Consider the following 21400-nt stretch of genomic DNA (forward strand, 5'->3'; position numbering starts at 1 on the left):
TTGAAATTTGGCGCCATGAAATAGCCTATTTTGAAATAAAATGAAATCTTATTTTGATTTTAGAGTGCAGTCTAGATGTGTCCTCATAAGTACACCTGTATTTGAATCAGGAGTTCTTCTGATTCCTGAATCTTATTTGTCTTTTTTGTTGTTGTCTTACTGGGCATTTTCCTGGCATATGAAAAGGAAGTTATTTTGAAATAATTAAAGGTAGAAATCATTTTAGCTAAAGTAATTTTAATAAACATTAAGATATACTATAAGCTTCATATCTTTTCTGTCTTAGGAAATAATTCAAGAAGTCAAAAATACTAGGAGCATTGTATAAAAGGAAAAAGTAAATCCATATTATAGCCAATACTCCCCCTAGTGTTCATTTTTATTGTACGTATGGGCAAGTCTTAAGTCTGAAACATGGAAATCCTATAGCCTAATCACAAAATGTCTCATTAATAGGATTAAGTACCTTGTCATCAGATAAGTAGAACATGGCAAAATCCCTGACACACATGAAAATTAGATCAGAACACAGTCTGATTTCTTCCTGACGCTGGGAACAATTTTTACAAAGGAGCTATTTCAGTATTAGTGGTAAATATATGCTATTTTTTAGATTCCTTTGATTAACTGGTTTGTACTTCTTTGCAAAGTTAATTGTTCATATGCTGTTGATGTAGATATAAAAGCAAATCCATTATATAAATATACCTTAATTTCTATATAAACTTCTAACTGATACCATGTTGGTTTGGAAAGGGGTTATTGTCTTTAAAAAGGAGCTAAGTATTGGCTTACACTTTACATTATAGCTATACATGAAGGGGAAATAAAGTAAATGAAATTCTTTTTCCTTAACTTACTTCACAGAAATATGTTTTAGTTCATTATTGATGTATTTTTGATTCATATAATTAATTAATTTCCCAACTTCTTACCACATCTATTCTGTGCTTTTAACACATTTAGCACTATTTTGAATGATAGTGTCAAATAAAATCAGGATACAAAAGAACCACCTTTTTGGAGATGAAGAAGGAAAGAAAATATTTTATTTTATAATATGGAATTTGTACATAGTAGAGATACACTTATATGCTGAACTAGTAACTAAAATGAGTAAAAATTATATAGTGCAGTGTCAGTATTTAAGGTTTTTTGGGACTTGTGTGAGTTGAATAAAATTTACAATATTCTATAATAAACTAATATAAAAAGCAAGGGACCTGATTCTGATTTCAATAATGATGCTTAACACAATGAATTTACACTATGTAAATAATAACCAAATCTAGGCTGCTATAAAAAGAGATAAATTTATTATGCTTATTAATTAATCTTAACACAGAGATGTGTATTATATAAAGGAGCAAAATTATTCAAGACTTTGGTCTTTTATCACATTTTTAACATTGTTTAAGAACTTTGGAAATAATATTAAAATTTTCACAGGCATTACTACTGCTTTTATTGAGGTATAATTCTGAACCCTTTGTTAAAGTCTATTTTTGGTGCAATTCAAGATCCCCAGCTATTAGTACTGATTAAGAAAGAGCCAGTTATTAAGGTGTCCCAGAAAGGAGTTTCAGAATGTTTATTCAGGTAATTTCATAGAAAACAAGGAGCAAAAGAGGCATATTTGACAGAAAGGTGTGGTCTGAATTGGGCCCACTGATTTCAATGGCAAAATTCTCAAGATTCCATGGGAGCAGGATCAGCCTCTTGTATTACATTTATATTCTTATTTGATGATAAATGAGACAGAGACTCAGACACAACTCTTACTAATATGAGTAGCACCAATGAAACCAAGGGAACTGCTCAAGTTCAGATGGCAGTAAGTGTTTGCATGATTAATTCCTAATGTTTCAAAGTTAACTTCTATTAATTCTTCTACTTCTTATATAGAGAGAACATGAAGTCATGCTGGCTAATTCTGATACACCTGCTATGGCTGAGGGGCCATCAGTGTGCGCCTACAAAGGAGCAAGAAATCAATCCACGCGAACAACTGAAAAGTATGTATGCTTTTACTATTAAATATGAACTGAAAGCTTCTAAGCCCATTTCTGCCATCAGATCTCCATGGGAGGACCTCTGCTCCCATACAGAGACCCACTGAAGTCAATAAGGTTCTGCAAAAAAGTCTGCCCATGCAGATCCAATTGCAAGTGTGGGGCATTAAGATGTGTGATATTGGTGGTTTCTAGTGATATTGAAGTGAAACATGCCCCAAACATTCACTATAAATTCCTATTTTAAGGGGGTCCATAAAACTGAATCTAGTTATACAAGGGATCACTGAAGTAAGCTCATTTTTCCTTTTTATTTCTTATGTTTAATTAATATTTTTTCTTAAATTACTGGAGTAAAATATGAAAACTATATTGATTTCAACAAGGTTTGGATTATTTTACTTAATTGACAAACAAAATTGTGCAAGTTTTTTAGTACTATTAGCTATACCCCTTTGCTGTTAAAAATATTAAAAATACTTTGATTTAAAGCATTTACAGTGCATTTTGAAAATGTTGTTTATTTTGTTGCTTACTACAAAAAGGACCAGTTATAAACATATAAACCAGACTGGGGCAAAAACAAAAACAAACAAACAAACAAAAACAAAAATACCATACATCAGAGAAAAAATGAGAGGAAAGAAAGATATGAAAAGAGAAAAGAATGATGTATGCAAGGGCATTTTATAATTTCACATGCGGCATATACTTCACTTGTGTTCTGCAGTTCCCATAGATGTTGATGGGATTTCTGCACAGGGAACTATTCATGTCTCCAGCATGATTTTTGTTCCCAAAACATGGGCCAAATTGAGTTGCCATGGAAATCAATGGTCGTTTTGCCATTTACGTTCAGCAGGATTGTGATAGTCCTAAATTCTTATGGGAATGGAATTAAGAATCTTTTGCACTATATTTTTTAAAAGTTAAAGTAAGTAGTTAGGATTAAAAATAAAATGTCAGCTAAGCAGAAACAGGTGGCTGAGGATTAACCTGAACAAAATCAAATTAAGCTACAACAGGAACATACATGTGATCAACAAAAGGCTTTGGGCCAGCTCTTCAGCTGGTATGCTCCATTGACTTCACCTTGCACCAGCTAAGGGTCTTTTGTCTGCTTAGAAATGTAGAACCATTTAATTATGCTTTGTGATCCCAGTGTATTACCGCAATACAACAATTAGGCCCCATTTTAAAATCTATTTCATTTTAAAATTTAGTCTAATTTTTTTAGCATTATCTGAAGTTGGTGAGAAATATGTAGACGAAGAGGTAAAGAAAGCTCTAATAGGCATTAAGCAGATGAAAGTTATGATGGAAAGAAATGAAGATAAACATGTACATCTGATGAAAACCTTGAAGAAGAGCAGTGAGGAAAAGCAGGTAACTATAAATGATAACTTCTAGGGAATTGATATCTTATCATTTTTATGTTGTCACTTGTTCCAGTCAGAGACGTTATGGGCTCGATCAGTTTGTGACCTAACCCATGGTAGCGGCACATGCTTTCACGCTGCCTGCTGAACATCCCAGGAAAGTCTGTGGTTCAGGAAGTCAGAATCTCCCTCCTGGTTCCTCCACACTTCTGAAAAGGATTTTAACTGTGCCAAGAGTATGCCTGGTGTAGTGTATGCCCTCCTGATATGGCAACACAGCTACACCACTAGGCACCTTCGTGGAGATAGAGTCAAGGCTTTGTTCACTGCAGTCCCCTTCCACCACTTCCACTTCCTATCCTTAAGCACGCAGGATATAGGGTAACAGCAGCTTTGCCCAGCCTACTGTTCCCTGAGCACTAGAAGCAGCAGCATGGTATATCAGTGCTAAGGGCGCAGTATGTCTCCTTACCCTCCCACCCCCCCTTATGTGAACACAAGATGAGCTATACTCTGGCCCCATACAATTACATTTTAAATATTAAATAATATTCTATTAATTTAGAAAATTAAGTCTTGCAATTGCCAGTTTCTTAGGAAAGAAGACGAGGTCTTCTCATATGTATGTTGGCAAAACAGGGATCCACTTGTAACAGGGCCCGCTGGGCGGAACTGCAATATAAATCTAATATATAAAGGAGAATGTTTGTGCTCTAATAACTTGGACACTGTAAGAGCTACCGCAACCAAACTTTCCATGGGATAACCTTTTCTCCAGGAGAAGGTTTTAATTTACTTTGGACCCAATCGGGCCCGATCTCAACCTGTAAAAATAAAAAAATAACCCACCACACTGCGCTGCAGGGGCAGCCCTGCCCACCCTAGGTCACGTGCCCGCGCCGTCTGGGACTCGCTCCGCCCCCATGCGCACAACAGCTCGGGCACCCACCCTGCCCCCCGCGGCAACCGTTACCAGGTAGTTTAAAAAAAAACAAAAAAATGGACACAGTTGATCGGGGGTGGGGGTGGGGGTGGGGGTGGGGGAACTGTCCAGGAGGGGAGCAGGACTGCCCGGGAGGAAGGGGGAGGGGTCGGAAGCAGAGCTGGCAGGGGGGCCAAGGGCAGTGGGGTTGGCCCTGGGAGATTGGGGGAGTGGCTGCCGGTAGGAAGCAGAACTAGTGAGGGAGGGTCGGGGGCAGCGGAGCTGGCTGGGGGAGATTGAGAGAGGGGCAGCCGGCAGGAAGCAGAGTTGGTCAGGGGAGATCGGGGTGGGGGGGCGGCCAATGGGAGCGGGTCTGGCCAGGGGAGCTCAGGAGGAGGAGAACCGGCCAGAAGGAAGCAGGGCTGGCGGGGTGGGGGGAAAGTGAATTGGCCGGTGGGGAGTGGGACCGAGCAACGCCGGGAACTCCAGCTAGTAGTATATATTTACCTGTTGGACAATTAAAACATTTTTCAAGTTGTGTTGTATTATTCATTACAAATATGCCATCTGTGAACTCTTCCCTTTGACTCTCAGTATGGGATCTGTCAACCGTGTCACATAATATTGCATTTTCCTCACTGATTTAGGAACTGAAACATTTTAAAAAGGAGATCAGCAAAGGACATGAGGTATTTTTGTTCACGTATCAATACCCGGAGATACGTGTAGTCATAAGAAGAACAATTATTCCAAAAAATCTGTGCAAATATGAACCCAGTCATGTGAATTGTTGTGAAGAGTAAATGAAATGTAGCACAAACCTTCCTGAGCCAAAGCTGGCACTGGGTTTGCAGTATTTGATCAGCTTTCATTGTGGCCCTAATTTGGCTAGGAATATTGTCTGCTACCAGTGACTGGCTTGTTTGGATACTCAAGATGAGAAAATTCAAACTAATGTATAGTATATGACTCCTTAATTCAAATCTGACAATTTAACGTTCAATTCCCAAACTGGATGAGCACTTTTTTCACTTAATGTCCTTAAGTATTACTTTATTCAAGTCACATATTCATTACGTTTGAATACACTATATAAGGATTAATAGAGCTTTCATGAAACAAAACATTTCTTAAGTATAAGAAAGAGAAGTTAGAAAATAAGGTAGTACAGCAACAACAAAAAAGGTTAAATAAGCAAGTCGTTATACAAGCATAATTACATAAAATTGGACTCCCTCCATGGATTTATAAACCCACAGATAGGAACTCTGAATTGGAAGAGGAGTGTCATGAATTTATATGGAAAAGAACGTAGGCAATGTACAATGGCATCCCTTCTCGGGGCTGACTGTGCATATCCAGGCTGTCCCTCAAGTAGCCATTAGACTCTGCCAGTGGAAGTGAAAAATACTATTGCAGAGAGAATGATCTGGCACTGAAACTGTGTCCTGTGCTGAATAAAGTGCTTACTCTACTGTTCATTCTGAATATCATGATTTTATTTACAAAGCAATCCTTTCCCACCTATCCTGGCTGCAATAAAAGATAGCATGAATGAGGACACCATAAAACAAATAATATAAATGCAAGACCTGTTAACTCCCCTCCCTGCCTCCAGTATGCTCTTACAGTGCATACAAGTTCTTTTTCAAGGGCCTTGTCCCTGTTGTTAAGGAGCCAACAGTTGTCTCCAGCTGCCAGAATCCAGAAAGGAACAAGCCCAATTAATAAATAAGTTAAGGGGAAAATGTGTATTTCTGAAGAACCTGGAATTTTGTTTAGAAATTTAAAGTACTAAGAAATGCACTGCACTGGCTAAGAGAGGCCACCCACTTTTAACCCTGTGTGGTGCTGAGAGCTTTCTCTTCTAGTGTTGTACCAAATAGAAGCAAGCAGGATCTTATGAGGGGGATAAGGCAAAAAGCCACATTTATTGTAAAGATAATAATAAAAAAATAAAGAAAAGATAGAAGCAAACAACGTTGTTTAACTACTTAACCCTTATACATATAAACATTCATTCATCCATTCATTCAGGTTCTGTGTATTGTTATAGTTACCAGCCTGGAAGTTGCTTGTGACAGAATACTGGCCAGGTATTCTGTACACAAGTGATGGTAGTGGGGAGCGAAGTCCTGATCAGATGCACATTTGAAGCTCCTGGTAGGCTGGCAGCAGAACCTTGGACTCTGATTCCATAGTTTTTTAGTCCAGTTCTTATAGGAATTTTTTCCTATGCCAGTCTATGGAAATTGCTGCATCATGCTGATGTCTCCAGGGTGGCTGCCAGGTGCTCATCAGTGATCTCATCGGGTGGACCTCCAGTACTTGGTTTTCTCCACTTGACACCTTTTGGTTGCACTGGGGCTATGTCTAGACTGCAAGCCTCTTTCGAAAGAGGCTCTTTCGAAAGATACTTTCGAAAGAGCGCGTCTAGACTGCACGCAGAATTTCGAAAAAGCAAGCCGCTTTTTCGAAAGAAAGCACCCAGTGAGTTTGGATGCTCTCTTTCTAAAAAGCCTGTTTGCTGTCAAGAACGCCTTCTTTCGAAAGAGCACTTTCGAAAGAAGGCGTTCTTCCTCGTGGAATTAGGTTTACCACCGTCGAAAGAAAAGCCGCATTCTTTCGATTTAATTTCGAAAGAACGCAGCTGCAGTCTAGATGCAGGTGAAGTTTTTTCGAAAAAAGGCTACTTTTTTCAAAAAAAACCCTGAGTCTGGACACAGCCTGGCATCTGACGCCTTCTTCAGCCCTTTGTTGCTGTATTCTCAGGCTGGCACCTTTCAGAACCATTTATTCATCGTCCAAGCACTCTCTCTCTCTCTTACATACATTCCCTAATTAATGTTTCCCATACAGTATTTTGTATAATAATAAAAGTTGTAGTTACAAAAGTTTCTGGGTGGTATTGCTTAAAACATTCTCTGAACAGGAGTCAATTATGTAACAATGCCCTTAGTCAATTACAGGGCTTGGCTCTCATAGCAGAGTTAGTGCCTTGACAATGCATTGTTACAATGTATCTCTGCAATGTCAATTTCAAGCAGCCCCTTGATTATATTCTTAACAGTTCTAAGTTACATGACCTAATACATTATATTCTAAAGGGGCAATAATAATAATAAATCTAAACATTTAACAATCTTAACAAATAATAATAATAAGAATTAATAATAAATCTAAACACTTTAAGTTGTGGGGAACAAATTATGGGGAGTCACTTCCATTTGGAGGAATCATTTTCAATACATTAATATGTTATCCCTACACTAGTCCAATGTCAGCTACATTTTGAAGTGCTAATCAGTGCTTGGCCTTGAGCGCTAACACATGTAGAAGGAAGCATAAATTAGAACAAGCCCTATAGAAGGTACCCTGCATGTGTGCAGTGCAGAACATCTGGCAAATGGTAGGGGAAAAATGCTCTCACTCAAGTCTTTTAATCAATAAAAGCCAATAAAGGGGATATTCAATACTTCTCCAAATCTCTTTATTAAAGAAGGAGTTTATGGACAGCAGGATCACTGAAATATCTAGACTAATGGAATGTAGTATTAATAAACAATGTACTATGAAAGGGAATATTAGCTAAGTAGGAAAAAAGCTCTGGAATACTCAGTTATGAGATTTGAGGTTATGGGCACAAGCAGCTAGACATCTCCTGCATCAGGGCCTCTCCATAGCTTTGGCCTCAGCATATCATCTGAGGTAGAAATGGATCTCACAGATCTTCTGGATTTTGTGGGCTATGTCCACTAAGGGAAAGACATCACGGACACTGTAAATGGAACTCCACAGAATTTCCAGCTTCCTTCCAGGGCCGGATTAAGAAAAGGGGCTTTACAGGGTTACAGTGGGCAGTGCAGAGCCACCTGTCCCCTTAACTCCCTCACCCCCCAAACCGAATCTGCCCTCGGTAAGCACCCTGCACCCCAACCTCCTTCCCCAGCCTTGAGCCCGTCTCATATCCTCTCTCCCAACCCCCCCCCAATCCTGAGCATGCTCCTGCATCCTAACTCCTGCCCAGACCCCCACACCCAATCCCAACCTCCTGCCCTGAGCTCATTCCCTTGGCCTCAGCCTGGAGCTCCCTTCTGCACCCCAAACACCTCATTCCAACCCTACCCCAGAGCAACCCCTCATTGGAGACCGCACCCCCTTTCTGCACACACCCTCCTGCCTCAACTCACCGTCCCCTTCAGTACACTGAAACCCCGCATTTTGACCCCATCCTGGAGCCTAGGGAGCTCCATAAAATCTAATAGCCCTGGGCCCCCAGAAGAGTTAATCCGGCTTTGGCTCCTTCGCATGCAATCTAGACAGAGGGGCTATCTAGCCCTCTCTTAGGAACAAAGAACAAACCACAGATAACTACAGAGAACTTAATTAATGGTGGGCTGAAATGAGTGTTTTACTAATGAGAAAACTGAAATTAATTAAATTGAATGAAGAAATTGTGAACTTTCTTTTTCAATTAGGAGGCTCTGCGGCTTATGGATGAAGTGAAAGAACAATTAGAGGAAGAAGAAAGACAATGTCAGGTGGCTCTGAGAAATCTCTGGGATGAATGTAAAACTTGCTTAGAAAGTAATTGCATGAGATTTTATACCACCTGCCAGCACGGTCTGTCAACATTTACAAGTAAGGTAAGAAGAAAATCAGCCTCTGGCAAGCACTCTTCCTTTAGTTGCTGCTTCACCTAACACTTTTAAGTGAGTACATCTTGTTTTCTCAAATGGGCAGATACACCATGGTTGTGTCTACATTGGCATGATTTTTTGCAAAAGCACGCACTTTTGCACAAAAACATGCTGCCTGTCTACACTGGCGGGGAGTTCTTGTGCAAGAACACTGACATTCTAATGTGTGAAATCAGTGCTTCTTGCACAAGAACTATGATGCTCCCACTCAGGAATAAGCCCTCTTGCGCAACTGTTCTTGCGCAAGAAGCCAGTGTAGACAGGCAACATGAATTTCTTGCGCAAGAAAGCTTGATGGCTAAAATGGCCATCGGAGCTTTCTTGCGCAAGAGAGCGTCTACACTGGCATGGATGCTTTTGCACAAAAGCGCATCTCTTGCGCAAAAGCACATGCCAGTGTAGATGCTCTCTTGCTCAAATACTTTAACGCAAAAACTCTTGCATTAAAAATATTTGCACAAAATCTTGCCAATGTAGATGTAGCCCATTAGTATTAGGTTATCAAAAGCCATTTGATATTGGGATCTGGATCCATGGATTTGTACAGAACAGACCTCATCTGGCTTCAGATCACTGCACATTGAAGCTGTTCTGTGACATTGGTATAATCACAGAGTGACTCCAGTGAAATCAATGGAGTAAATCCGTTCCAGATTTATAACAATGCAACCCACAGTAGAATTTGAGTTAAGATGTTCAGAAATCATTTGTGCTAGCTGTGAAAAATGCCACTTTTGTTTTTCTTCTGAGAAACAGCAAATCTTAAACTGTGGCTATGATCAGTAAAGTGACCATTTAAAATATTCCATCTTCCTATACAACAGCTCTCCTGCATGTGTTTGTTTATTCCAGTGTTTCTCAACCTTTTTTTATGAAGTGCCCCTTTAAAAAAAAGTAAAGTACCCCCAGTGCCTACAGTTTTCAGAAACAAATTTTTTTTTCTACCATTGCAACACATTTGTTTAAACAACTTAATCGTAGCCGGGCAGGCAATGGAATTTTTGGGTGTAAAAAGTACAAAAATAATAAAGTGCTATAAAACTTAAAACAAAAATTCAGTTTTCTCCAAATTTCAGTTGTTGGCATATTCCTTCCCCCCAAACTTCTCTCGAATACCCAAAGGGTACTCGTACCACTGGTTGAGAAACACTGGTTTATTCCATGTCATATCTACTATTTTTAAAGCAAAGGTACATTTTTTACTACATTTAACTCCAGTTAACACTTCAGTGCCAACACAGTTCTGGGGACAAGGATAGATTCTTTCTTACCATGTTCATCATCAGCAGAATTGTGACCTAAATACTAACTGCAAAATCTTTACCTCAAAGCATACATTTTGATTACACCTTAACTTCACCTGAATACACCTCAGTTGAGTCAGAGTTATTAATAATAACGTGCAGCTCAGAAAGAACACAGTTTGTTTTTCAGCTCCGAGGGCAAATCTGCTATTTATTTTTTCCAGGTTAAAAATGCACATTTGCTCTGAAAGGCACTAAACAATAAACTTGAAACCCAATCATGCCATTTTTATAAAATAATTTTGAGACATATCATACTTTAAATTCATACACGCTTTAGCATCATGTTGTCTTTGGCATTATTTGGTAATCTTCACAGTGAACTCTATGGATTCTATGAAGACCTCACATTGGTAGTTGTAATGTGACAAACATTTAAAAATAAGAAAGAAAAGTTTTTTTGAGGCCAGCTCCTGAAGACTTTACTTAGTTCTTTCTTGGGCCAATCTTTCACTGATTTAAAAAAATCTTGAGTAGGAACTGAGGGTTTAGGCCTTGGAGAGAGAATTATTGATGTCTGAACAGCAGAGAAAGAACAATTCCTATTTGTTCAACGTGTATTTACTACATTACTACAGATTGAACTCTAGTCCGGAATGCTCTGGTCCGGCAACATCCTTAGTCCAGCATGATTTTAGTTAGTTGGATGTCCAAATTTCAAGGATGCGACTAAGTTTCCTGTGTTCCCATAAAGTTTTACAGACACCAGTCCTGGCTCAGTATTTTGTGCTGTTATTTAGGTCTAATTTACCCCTAAATGTCTTCTAAGAGCCTGGTAAGCAGTGGAAGTGTCGATAATGCTGCTAGACAATATTGACCTCCCATGGTCTGGCAAATTCTCTGGTTCAGCACCGTCAGTCACGAGGGTGCCAGATTAGAGAGGTTCAACCTGTATAATGCAGCTGAGCTCACAATGGTGTTTCCTAGATGAAAACTAAATTATTTGTTAGGTGATGCCCAAATGTAATTTTGGGACCCTGACACAACTATTAACACAAACCTAATGGCTCAGAAGATTAGCGGCCAACTGGTTCAAAGACAGGCATCCTCTTTAATGTAAATATTAAAACCCTGCAGACTAATTTCTCAATAGTTTTTGGAAAATAGGTTATAATTTGGAAAATGGGCTAGATACCAGGATACATTTCCTTCACCTCAGCATTTTTGAAGAAATTCTTTATAGCATCTGCCCTCTGAGAGGATAAAGATCTGATAACTTGTTTAACAACCAATATATTTTTGTGTATGCAGGTTGAAGATTTTTTCAGGAAAATATCTCCACTGACTTTTACTTTTCATGAAGATCAAGAAAAAGATTTCCAGTCAAATGAAAAGCCTGAGAAGGAAAATGCCCAGCTAGTACAAATGGAGGATTTATTTAGCCAGCTGTTATTGGATGTGAGCACAATATTTGATAAAAGCTTTGCTTTTTTCAAACAGATGCAAAAAGAATTTGATCAATCTTTTCAAATATATTTTGTGTCTGATCTGGACTTTACTGAACCCTACTATATGCCTGCTTTCCCTGAGGATCCTGTGGGAAACAGCGGTTTTCAGAAAGATTGGGGTATGCCAGGCTTCCTTCAGATATTTTTTTACTTCAGCAAGACTCTGTTTGAAGGTGTCAGCGAGGTGATTTCTGAAGCAATTGATGGATACACAGAAAGTGAAAGAGATTTGCCAGAGGAAGCCAAAGGTAAGTGTTAGAAGAAGTTAAAACAGACTGTGGTACTAGTAGTATTAAACTTTTATAAGTGTTGGCAATAGTTTTTAAATGATTAGCTATTCAGTTTGAGGCTATAAACAGAATAGCACATCTTGTATGAAGGTCTGCAAGCCCTCTTAAATAAGCAGATATGGGTCAAATATAACTTTGTTGGCCACATGAAAATTTGGAATAATAAAACAAAAGACAAAATGCCAAATTCTCCAGGTCCATTGAATGCTAGTTTAGGGTTTATGATTCCTAGAATAATTCTCCAAGCATTTGCAGGAATTCTTGAGTGTTCAGTGCAGATATAGATTTTCATGTGTCTGACTGACAAATCTGAACTCAACATTAGTAAGGAAGAACCACATGTTGTGCTGATGTGTTTCCATTGCTCCTAAAAGGATAAGACATGTCACCAGACCTCACAAAATTTCAGGAAACAGATGTGTCAGTCTGCTGTGACACTGCTAGTAGCTATAACAGGCATCTGATGTGCCAACAAGACACAAAGACATACAGCATTCCAGAAAATGGGAAGAATTCCATTTACGACATCTAAGTTTGTTTGTTTTTTGAGGGGGATGATGGCAGTTTTCAAGGAGATGGAGGAGAGTATTATAAGATACACAGTTGGTCCCATCCAGACTCCATTTATAATCACGCAGAGGAGATAGTCTAACTTTTGGCAACAGTAATTCTTTTCAGAAACAGAGTGCACTTTGGGATGCAGTGTTGATCAGAATCCAGTACAGCAGCCAGGGAGAGAAAGATGAGAGCTTGCTTCCTCCAGTTCTCTGCCCTCAGTAACTTTCTGTACCTTTGTGCACTATAAAACAAACACAAAAAGGCGTGGTTTGGGAATAATTTAGTTAGTTGCTTTCTCACTGAGGTAGCTGACATCATGTGCAGCATATGTATCCAGCAGCCAAAAGCTGAAGCAGGCAATTATGCATTTGTTTATAAGACTGATTTTCCTCACTCTGAAACATCAAACATACAACAAGGAGTCCTGTGACACCTTAAAGACTCACACATTTATTAGGCGAAAGCTTATGCCCGTATACATTTGTTAGTCATTAAGGTACCACATGACTCCTTGTTGTTTCTGCTGAAACAGATTAACATGGATACCTCTCTGAAACTTATCAAAGGTGCAGGTAACCACTGAATCATGATACCAGACAAGATGATCCCAATGATACACTCTGATGGAGCAAAACTCATGTTTCTAAATAATTGGAGTGGACAGTTTTTGGCTTTGGCCTCTAGCATACTGGTTTTTAAATGTACTCGCCAAGAGTTGGATCTTTTTGAACAAGAACTGAAACTATATCATGGTTCTTTAAAATATATTTAAATAATTAAAAAAATATACATGTGTACTTTTTTTATTAAACAACCCCCATTTTAGCGGAATCAAAGCCACTAAGTAGCCTAATCGATTACATCTGATGATGAATTAGTTGGCAGACTGAAGAAACCAACTAAAAAATTAAGTGAATTTACATTTTTCAGTTTTTTAATAAGACAATGTAGGTGAAGTTGTATCATTTCTTGGACCAACTTCTGTTGGTTGAATCTTTTGAGCAACAAAGAGTAAATAACTATAGAAGATATTCGTTTTTTTAAAGATAATTTCAAATGAAAGTACATAAGTCAGAAGAGTATGTATGCATATACTCTCTTTCGCAGACCAAGAATATGAATAGATATGTCCTGTGGTTGTTGGTAAGAATCATCTTGAGGTTAGGTGGTTGTCTAAAGGAGACATACCACACTAATACCAACCCTGGTACCTTCCCTTGCAACAAACCCCGTTGCCAGCTTTGTCCACATATTCACTCTGCTGATACCATTATTAGGCCTAACCAAGTGAGTTATAAGATCAAGAATACATATTCCTGCGCATCCAGAAATATAATTTATGCTATCATGTGCCGAAAGTGTCCGTCTGCTATGTACATTGGACAAACGTCTCAGACACTTCGCCAAAGGATCAATGCCCACAAAACAGATATTAGACAGGATCACAAAGAAAAAACAGTTTCTTGCCATTTCAACCAGAAAAGACACTGTCTCAACGACCTAATTACCTGCATCCTACTCCAGAAGACTTTCAAATCTGCACTTGAAAGGGAATCCTCTGAACTGTCATTCATGCTAAAATTCGACACTCTTCGCGGGGGGCTCAACAAAGACACCAACTACCTTACCCATTACAAAGATAGCTTCCCGAATTATCACCTCTAATACCATTAGCTCACAGACATTTACCTCCTCCCCCTCCACATCCACTTTCTGTTCTGAAATGTGATTTGTCCTTTTCATATGTGTTTACTTTTTTTTTAATTGTATCCTTTGGTATATATGGTTGTGACTATTTTCTTCCATTGTTTGATCTGAGGAAGTGGGTCTGGCCCACGAAAGCTCATCATCTAATAAACCATCTTGTTAGTCTTTAAAGTGCTACATAGTCCTGTATTTTGTTTTAAATATATGCTAGAACTTATCCGAAAAGAAAATCCGTTATTTTTAAAAAAAAGCTAAATTACTCCAGAGAAGTACTCGATCTTCCCATATCATGACTGCACATTATCACAGGTATTAGTTTTGGCCTGGTCTGCGCTAGGACCTTAGTCTGAAATTAGCCCCTTAAGGTCGATTTTGTAAGCGATGCATCCACACTACCAAGCCTATTATTCTGGAATAAGGGGCAGCGGAATTTGAACTCTGTAGTCCTGATTTTCATGAAGAATAATGCTATTCCCAAACTTGTAAGTCCAAAATAATATTAATGTGGACACTCTGGTGCCACTAATTCAAACTAATTTTCCTCCAGGAGGCCTCCAACAGCAATCCAGAGTGCTTCCTGGGGCTCTGAGCTTTCCACATAAATGGAGTCTGCCTCAGACTACCTTTGATTCTTCCCCATAGTGAGGACATGGAATTTCAAATTTGTAAAATTGGGTGTCTAGAAGTCGAATTTAGTAATTAGAAATAATCTCCTAGGCTATGTCTAGACTGCAAGCCTCTTTCGAAAGAGGCTTTTCGAAAGATACTTTTGAAAAAGCCTCTTTCGAAAAAGAGCGTCTAGACTGCAAGCGGAACTTTCGAAAAAGCAAGCCGCTTTTTCGAAAGGCAGTCTGGATGCTCTCTTTTGAAAAACCCCTGTTTGCATTCAAGAACGCCTTTTTTTGAAAGAGCACTTTCGAAAAAAGGCGTCCTTCCTCGTAAAATGAGGTTTACCACCGTCGAAAGAAAAGCCGCATTCTTTCGATTTAATTTCGAAAGACCGCGGCTGCAGTCTAGACGCAGGTGAAGTTTTTTCGGAAAAAGGCTACTTTTTCGGAAAAAAACCCTGAGTCTGGACACAGCCCTAGTGTAGACATGGCCTTTGTGATTCCACTCTCATCTAATAGTAAAGAAGGTGAAAGTGGTTGCAATCCTTGGAAGTTGCAGCCTGCAAGTTAAGAACCCACAGAATAATTTGGTATATTTTTATAAGGGATCATACAATAGTGACATGTACTGTTTAAAGGGGAGCATGTTTTGGTTGCTATTGCTCTGGTCTTATGCTCATTCATTTTGAATTCAGATCTGGAAGTTTTATTTAAAAAAAAAATAATGGAATAGGAAAAAACATTATATCAATAGACCCCTAACTTCAGTGAGCTCACATTATACTGTACATTCACTTTAGATTCTGACAGAAGTGGCATGTTTTCAAAAATCATCCCAGGACATAAGAGAATGCTGTGTAAAGAGCTCCGTCAGAATTCATCAGGATGCCCACAGTTTCAAGAGAGATGCCAGAAATGTCAGGATAACCTAATGAAAGGTAAATAGTTATTTTCTAGTGTGTTTATATACTACCATGTTAAAGTAGTGACTTTTTTATGACAGATTTTGGTGCTATCATTTTCTACTGTCTTATTTACATAATTAAGTTTCAACTCCTGCAGATTTACTATTATCATGAATTAAAAACCAGAGAGTTGATCCAAATGATTTCATGTACTCTTATCCAATGTGTCCACACAGTGTCAGTATAACTCAGTTGTTAGCACTCTTGTCTCAGTTCCAAAGTGAGGTTCCACACCAAGAAATGTATGTATTTTAAGATGCCATCCTCCTGATAACACAAGGGGTCAGATTGTGATTGGCTCTAACTGGTGCAAAATTGCAGAGGGGGTACCAGTTGATCCTAAAGTGCCCTATGCTCTTTTACAGGGCCAGCTGTAATTTTACAGCTGGACTCTGTTACAGGGCCAGCTGTAATTTTATTTGGGATTAAATTCCTCAAAGAGAAAGTGAGGGCTAAATAAGCCATGGCTATACCTTGGGGTGTTTCTTTCACAAGCCAGCAGAGCTGAGCCTGGGGAGGGCATACTGTACCATGTAAAAGGGTGGCAGAGCTCTGGCACACTCTCCAAAAGACTTAAGAGGAATTCTGGCTGAATCAGTTAGAAGTTCAATGGAGACTCCTGCTACAGTATGGTACATCTGTAGCCACCCCGTCTTTTCCCCAAACTAGTGGTGCCTTAAAAACTATAGTGCTGCCTTAAAAGCATAATTAAAAATACAACAATTCAAAATACTGAATGAGAAACATGAAATACAAATGTGACTAGTCAGTTTTAGTGACTCCCCTGGGAATTTTAATGATGTTAGGATTGGGTTCATTTTATTTACTAGCACGGAAATTAAAATATAGCCACAAAGAGTTCTTTGAAGGAGTTTTTAATGGTACATTGTGGGCCAAATTCTAATTTCATGTGCAATGAGCATTGCTGTTTACAGAACCTATAAAACCACCAATACGGATACAAGTTCAGTAACAGATACATCTAGATACATACTAAAAGTTTATTGCTCCTCTAAACTAAAATTGGATCTTAAAATTCAACAGTACTAAAAGCTAACAGCATATATTATAGTCTCATTTGCAATGAACAAATAAAGAGCTACAGGCAATTAAAGCAGATGATAGTCAACTTATACACTAACATAACTCTCTCTCTCTCTAGTAATGGCAAGGTTTGCATTTAGCAGACCACACTATTCAGTTACCATGAAGGACAGGTGACTCTAAGTATCATTTATCTAACCTAAATCCATTGAAATACTTTGGCAAAAATTACATTAGATTTTTTTTTGAAAACCCATCCTTGAAATAAAACCTATATCTGTACTTTTATACACAAAAATAAGTGTAAAAATGAATGCTTTCCAATAAAGTTTAATGTTGGTTTATTTTTTAACCAGAGTGCCCAAACGTCCCTGAACTACACATAAAGTTTGATGAAGCCTTTAAGCTGGTTAACGTCTCGGATGAACAGTATAAGCAGATCCTCCAGGTGGTTCAGCGTCACACAGAAGACACTTCCTACTTGTTGAGCAAAATGAAAGAAAGTTTTGGGTGGGTGTCGGAACTATCCAACGTGACCATCGGACCAGAAAACATTTTCAATATTGTAAAGGTAAAGGTTAGTTATTAAAAGGGACGTAACTACTGCACAGTGAGGTTGGTGCTCTATATTTAACTCATTCTTAAGCTTAAGGACAGATTGGAACGGTAGTGTATGTTGTGTGTGTTATTTTTGGTCTGTAAAACATTAAGCTCTTACTAAGGTTGATTTTAAATATACTTGATAATCCCTTGATGATCTGAAACTCCAGAGATTAGAAACTATTCTACTCTAAATCCTTTTAGTATGATGGATAACTGACTGGGCCGACCTAAATCATTGCCTGACAAGTGTAAATTGGCACTAACAGGTTTGATTGTCCCCAGATTACCTTTCCAGAAGAAGGGAGGCTCTGTCAAGGGGCAACATGAAACAATACAGGTTTATTATATCACTATAACAAAATTAGAACTATAGTATCAAAAATGTAAAGAACTTTACTACAACATAGGTTGTATGACACACAAAAATAATCCAGTAAATATTTATAAATAATCAGAGATCTTTCACACAGTGATGTAACAAAATAAATAATGCTAATTTGTACTAGAATAGGGACAAAATACTGCTATAAACCTTCTGCTGCTGTCTCTGCATTGATCATGTATAGAATCATTGGTCATGCCATTACCACGGTACAGTCTGCACGTATTCTTTCCTCCATAGCATCTCTCAGGAGTAGCATTGTATTTTCCTCAGTACTTATAGTTTCATTTGTAAAAAAAATGTGACTGCAGTTTCTAAGGGCTTTGATCCTGAGACAGCACCCAATGCTGGTAGAATTAATGCAGTAGAGCTGTCTTTTGATTAAGAAAAACATGGAGGACAAACAATAGTTCTGAACATTTTTTTCAATCTGACTTCAAGTTGTCTGCTTTGGAAAATATAGAGTAACTAATCTCATGAATCATTCCTTTAAATTAATAGGATGACTCCTGTGCCTATATGTTTGCAAATTGGGCCCCTTGTTGTCACATAGCTAAGAAATAAGAGAGCAGAAAGGTTTTTTAAATGAAGTAATACATAGCAAGAATAAAGCACAGTACAATCACTAATGTGCACATCTCCATCATGGCAATGAAGAGCATTATTACCACACCTGCTCCCCTTTCCTACACTGTTTAAGAATCTAGAAAGCTACAGCTCACTTCAGAAGAAAGCCACTTGATGAAAACACTCATGTTTAAAGAGGCTCTCCCTTTTCATTTTTCATTCTGAAAGTGAGAGGAAGCAAAATAGGCATTAACAAATTGACAACGCATACTGGGTTACAGTAACCAAACCAGGTTGTTCTATTTCAGGTATCGCCAAGTGTCCAAGAAGCAGATTCTTTCAGTCTGAATGGAACAGTGGTCGATGTGAATATTCTGACTTCTCCTACTTTTACAATTAAAGTTCCTCATAATTTAAACATAGGGAGTTCTGAATTCATTGAATATGTAGCTGGGAAAGCTCTGCAACTTTACAAGCAGAATTTTTAAGGAGGTAAGTTATTTGTCCTTGTGTAGTGAACTTAAAACTTAGTAGTATCCATCTCTTTTTTCTGCATTGTAACTGACGTAAGCTGGAACAAGATTAGGTCTATTATACAATCTATGCCTGTCTCTCCATTAGATAGATGGAAGATAAAAGTAGTATGAAAAACAAAACCAGAGTATACTTTAAAAATCACATGATGTTCAATGCAATCTCATAATTTTCTGGGGCCTGACTCAGGATTTTTGAACACTGGGGATTGGCAATATTGAATTTTTTCCCCAGAGTCCCTTCCTGCAGAAGAACGAACAGGGCCTTTGACTGTACATATAACATAGTAAAACAAGACTATCCTGAACTTTGATTTGGCTATGTTGGTGCATATTACATCAGAAATGTACACAGAAGTGAGCCATTTTACAGGGAAATAAGAAATCTCATTTCACCATGGGTTGTTTCTTTATAGCTATTGCTGCTATTAGATCTAACTATTAGCAATAATCACTCTTTTTTCACCTCACACAAACCTAAGTTTGAGAACACTAAGTACTAGAAACCTAATAGTAATACCGTATTTTCCGGCGTATAAGGCTACTGGGCGTATAAGACGACCCCCTAATTTTTTAGTTAAAAGATAGGGTTTCGTCTTATACCCCAGCGCCCCTCCGCCTCCCCGGCTTTGCTCCCAGTGTCCCTGGTCTGCTGGAGACGGTCCCCAGCAGACCAGGGACACCGGGAGCAAAGCCTCTGAGGCCGCCCCGGCAGCGGGACAGCCCCGGCGCGCCAGGGCTGCCCCGCCGCCGGAGCCCCTCCGCGGCTTTGCAAAGCTGCAAAGCTGTATACCCGGCGTATAAGACGACCCCCGATTTTTGGGGGATGTTTTTTAACATCAAAAGTCGTCTTATACGCCGGAAAATACGGTAATCTGAACTCCCGTAGAGAGGGCCTGAATCCTTGTTCCATTACTGATCCTGCTGTGCAATGCACTTTTGTGGTCATTTTCATACCTCAGTGAAATGAGTGAAAAGATGGAATAATTACTATCCAGTCATAATAGTAGCCCTTTACACCAGTGTGCATACATGACTACACACAGGTTATTTATTAGCATGACAGAAAATAATGATGGGGGAATCCAGAGGATCCTTTGTTTAAAAGGAAAAAAAGGAAAAAAGTACACATTTCAGTATGAAACCAACTCTCTTTTTCTGTTGTATGTTCACTCAATAGGAAAACGTGTCCACTATCATGCGTTATTAATTTATGAGACACCTTTTTTTAGTCCAAAAATAGAAAAAAGATAGGTGTTTCACAAACATCCTATGATCACTGACATACTGCACAATGCAAACCTTATTTCCCCCTTAGGCAAGAAGATGTGTGGAATATCATCCACTTCAAATTCAGCATCCTCTCCTTATAGTGAAGTACAGTACTTCAAAGTTCAATGTAAAAAGAATTGTTCTACGAATAGGGATTTTTTAATGTTTCCTTTCAAAAAATATATTATTGAATAAATATTGTGACATGTCAAATATTCAATATTTATTGTAATTTAATTGCATGGCAAATTAAAATCCACATAAATGTATATTCAATTAAAAGGAAAAATTATACGGAAGTATGGTATAATGGTATGGTTATATTGTTCTTGGTTATCATTTTTTATCCCAACCTTACAAAGACTTGTGCGCATGCTCAGTTTCAACCATGAAAGTTGTCTTCATTGCCCTAAATGCTATTATTTGCATGCTTAAAATTAAACACATAGACTCATAGACTTTAAGGTCAGAAGAGACCATTATGATCATCTAGTCTGACCCCCTGCACTGTGCAGGCCACAAAATCTCACCCACCCCTCCTAGAATAATCCTCCCACCTATATCTCAGATATTGAAGCCCTCAAATACTTTGAAGACCCCAAGATGCAGAGAATCCTCCAGCTGTGATCTGTACCCCATGCTACAGAGGAAGGCGAAAAACCTCCAGGGCCTCTGCCAATCTACCCTGGAGGAAAATTCCTTCCCGACCCCAAATATGGCGATCAGCTAAACCCTGAGCATGTGGGCAAGACTCATCAGCCAGACACCCAGAGTATGTCTAAACTACAAAGTTAGTTCGAACTAACGGACGTTAGTTCGAACTAACTTTCATAGGCGCTACACTAGCGCTCCGTTAGTTCGAACTTAATTCGAACTAACGGAGCGCTTAGTTTGAACTAGGTAATCCTCATTCCATGAGGATTAAGCCTACTTCAAACTTGCTAGTTCGAATTAAGGGGTGTGTAGCCCCTTAATTCGAACTAGTGGGAGGCTAGCCCTCCCCAGGTTTCCCTGGTGGCCACTCTGGCCAACACCAGGGAAACTCGTCTGCCCCCCTCCCGGCCCCGGAGCCCTTAAAGGGCCACGGGCTGGCTACAGTGCCCGTG

The 21400-nt window shown here is 38.8% G+C and overlaps 1 protein-coding gene across 1 annotated transcript; it reads left to right on the forward strand.

Moving 5' to 3' along the window:
- The first annotated feature begins 497 nt into the window (after nucleotides 1–497).
- CLUL1 (clusterin like 1) lies at nucleotides 498–19142 on the forward strand. Its single transcript, XM_089775984.1, has 8 exons — nucleotides 498–591; nucleotides 1906–2015; nucleotides 3250–3398; nucleotides 8792–8959; nucleotides 11569–12013; nucleotides 15729–15866; nucleotides 17294–17518; nucleotides 18820–19142. Exons 2-8 carry the CDS (start codon nucleotides 1913–1915, stop codon nucleotides 18975–18977), a joined length of 1386 nt encoding a protein of 461 aa, XP_089632110.1. The 5' UTR covers nucleotides 498–591; nucleotides 1906–1912; the 3' UTR covers nucleotides 18978–19142.
- Nucleotides 19143–21400: the final 2258 nt, after the last annotated feature.

This window comes from Pelodiscus sinensis, chromosome 2 (assembly GCF_052426305.1).
Source record: "Pelodiscus sinensis isolate ZL-2025 chromosome 2, ASM5242630v1, whole genome shotgun sequence".
Lineage (NCBI taxonomy): Eukaryota > Metazoa > Chordata > Testudines > Trionychidae > Pelodiscus > Pelodiscus sinensis.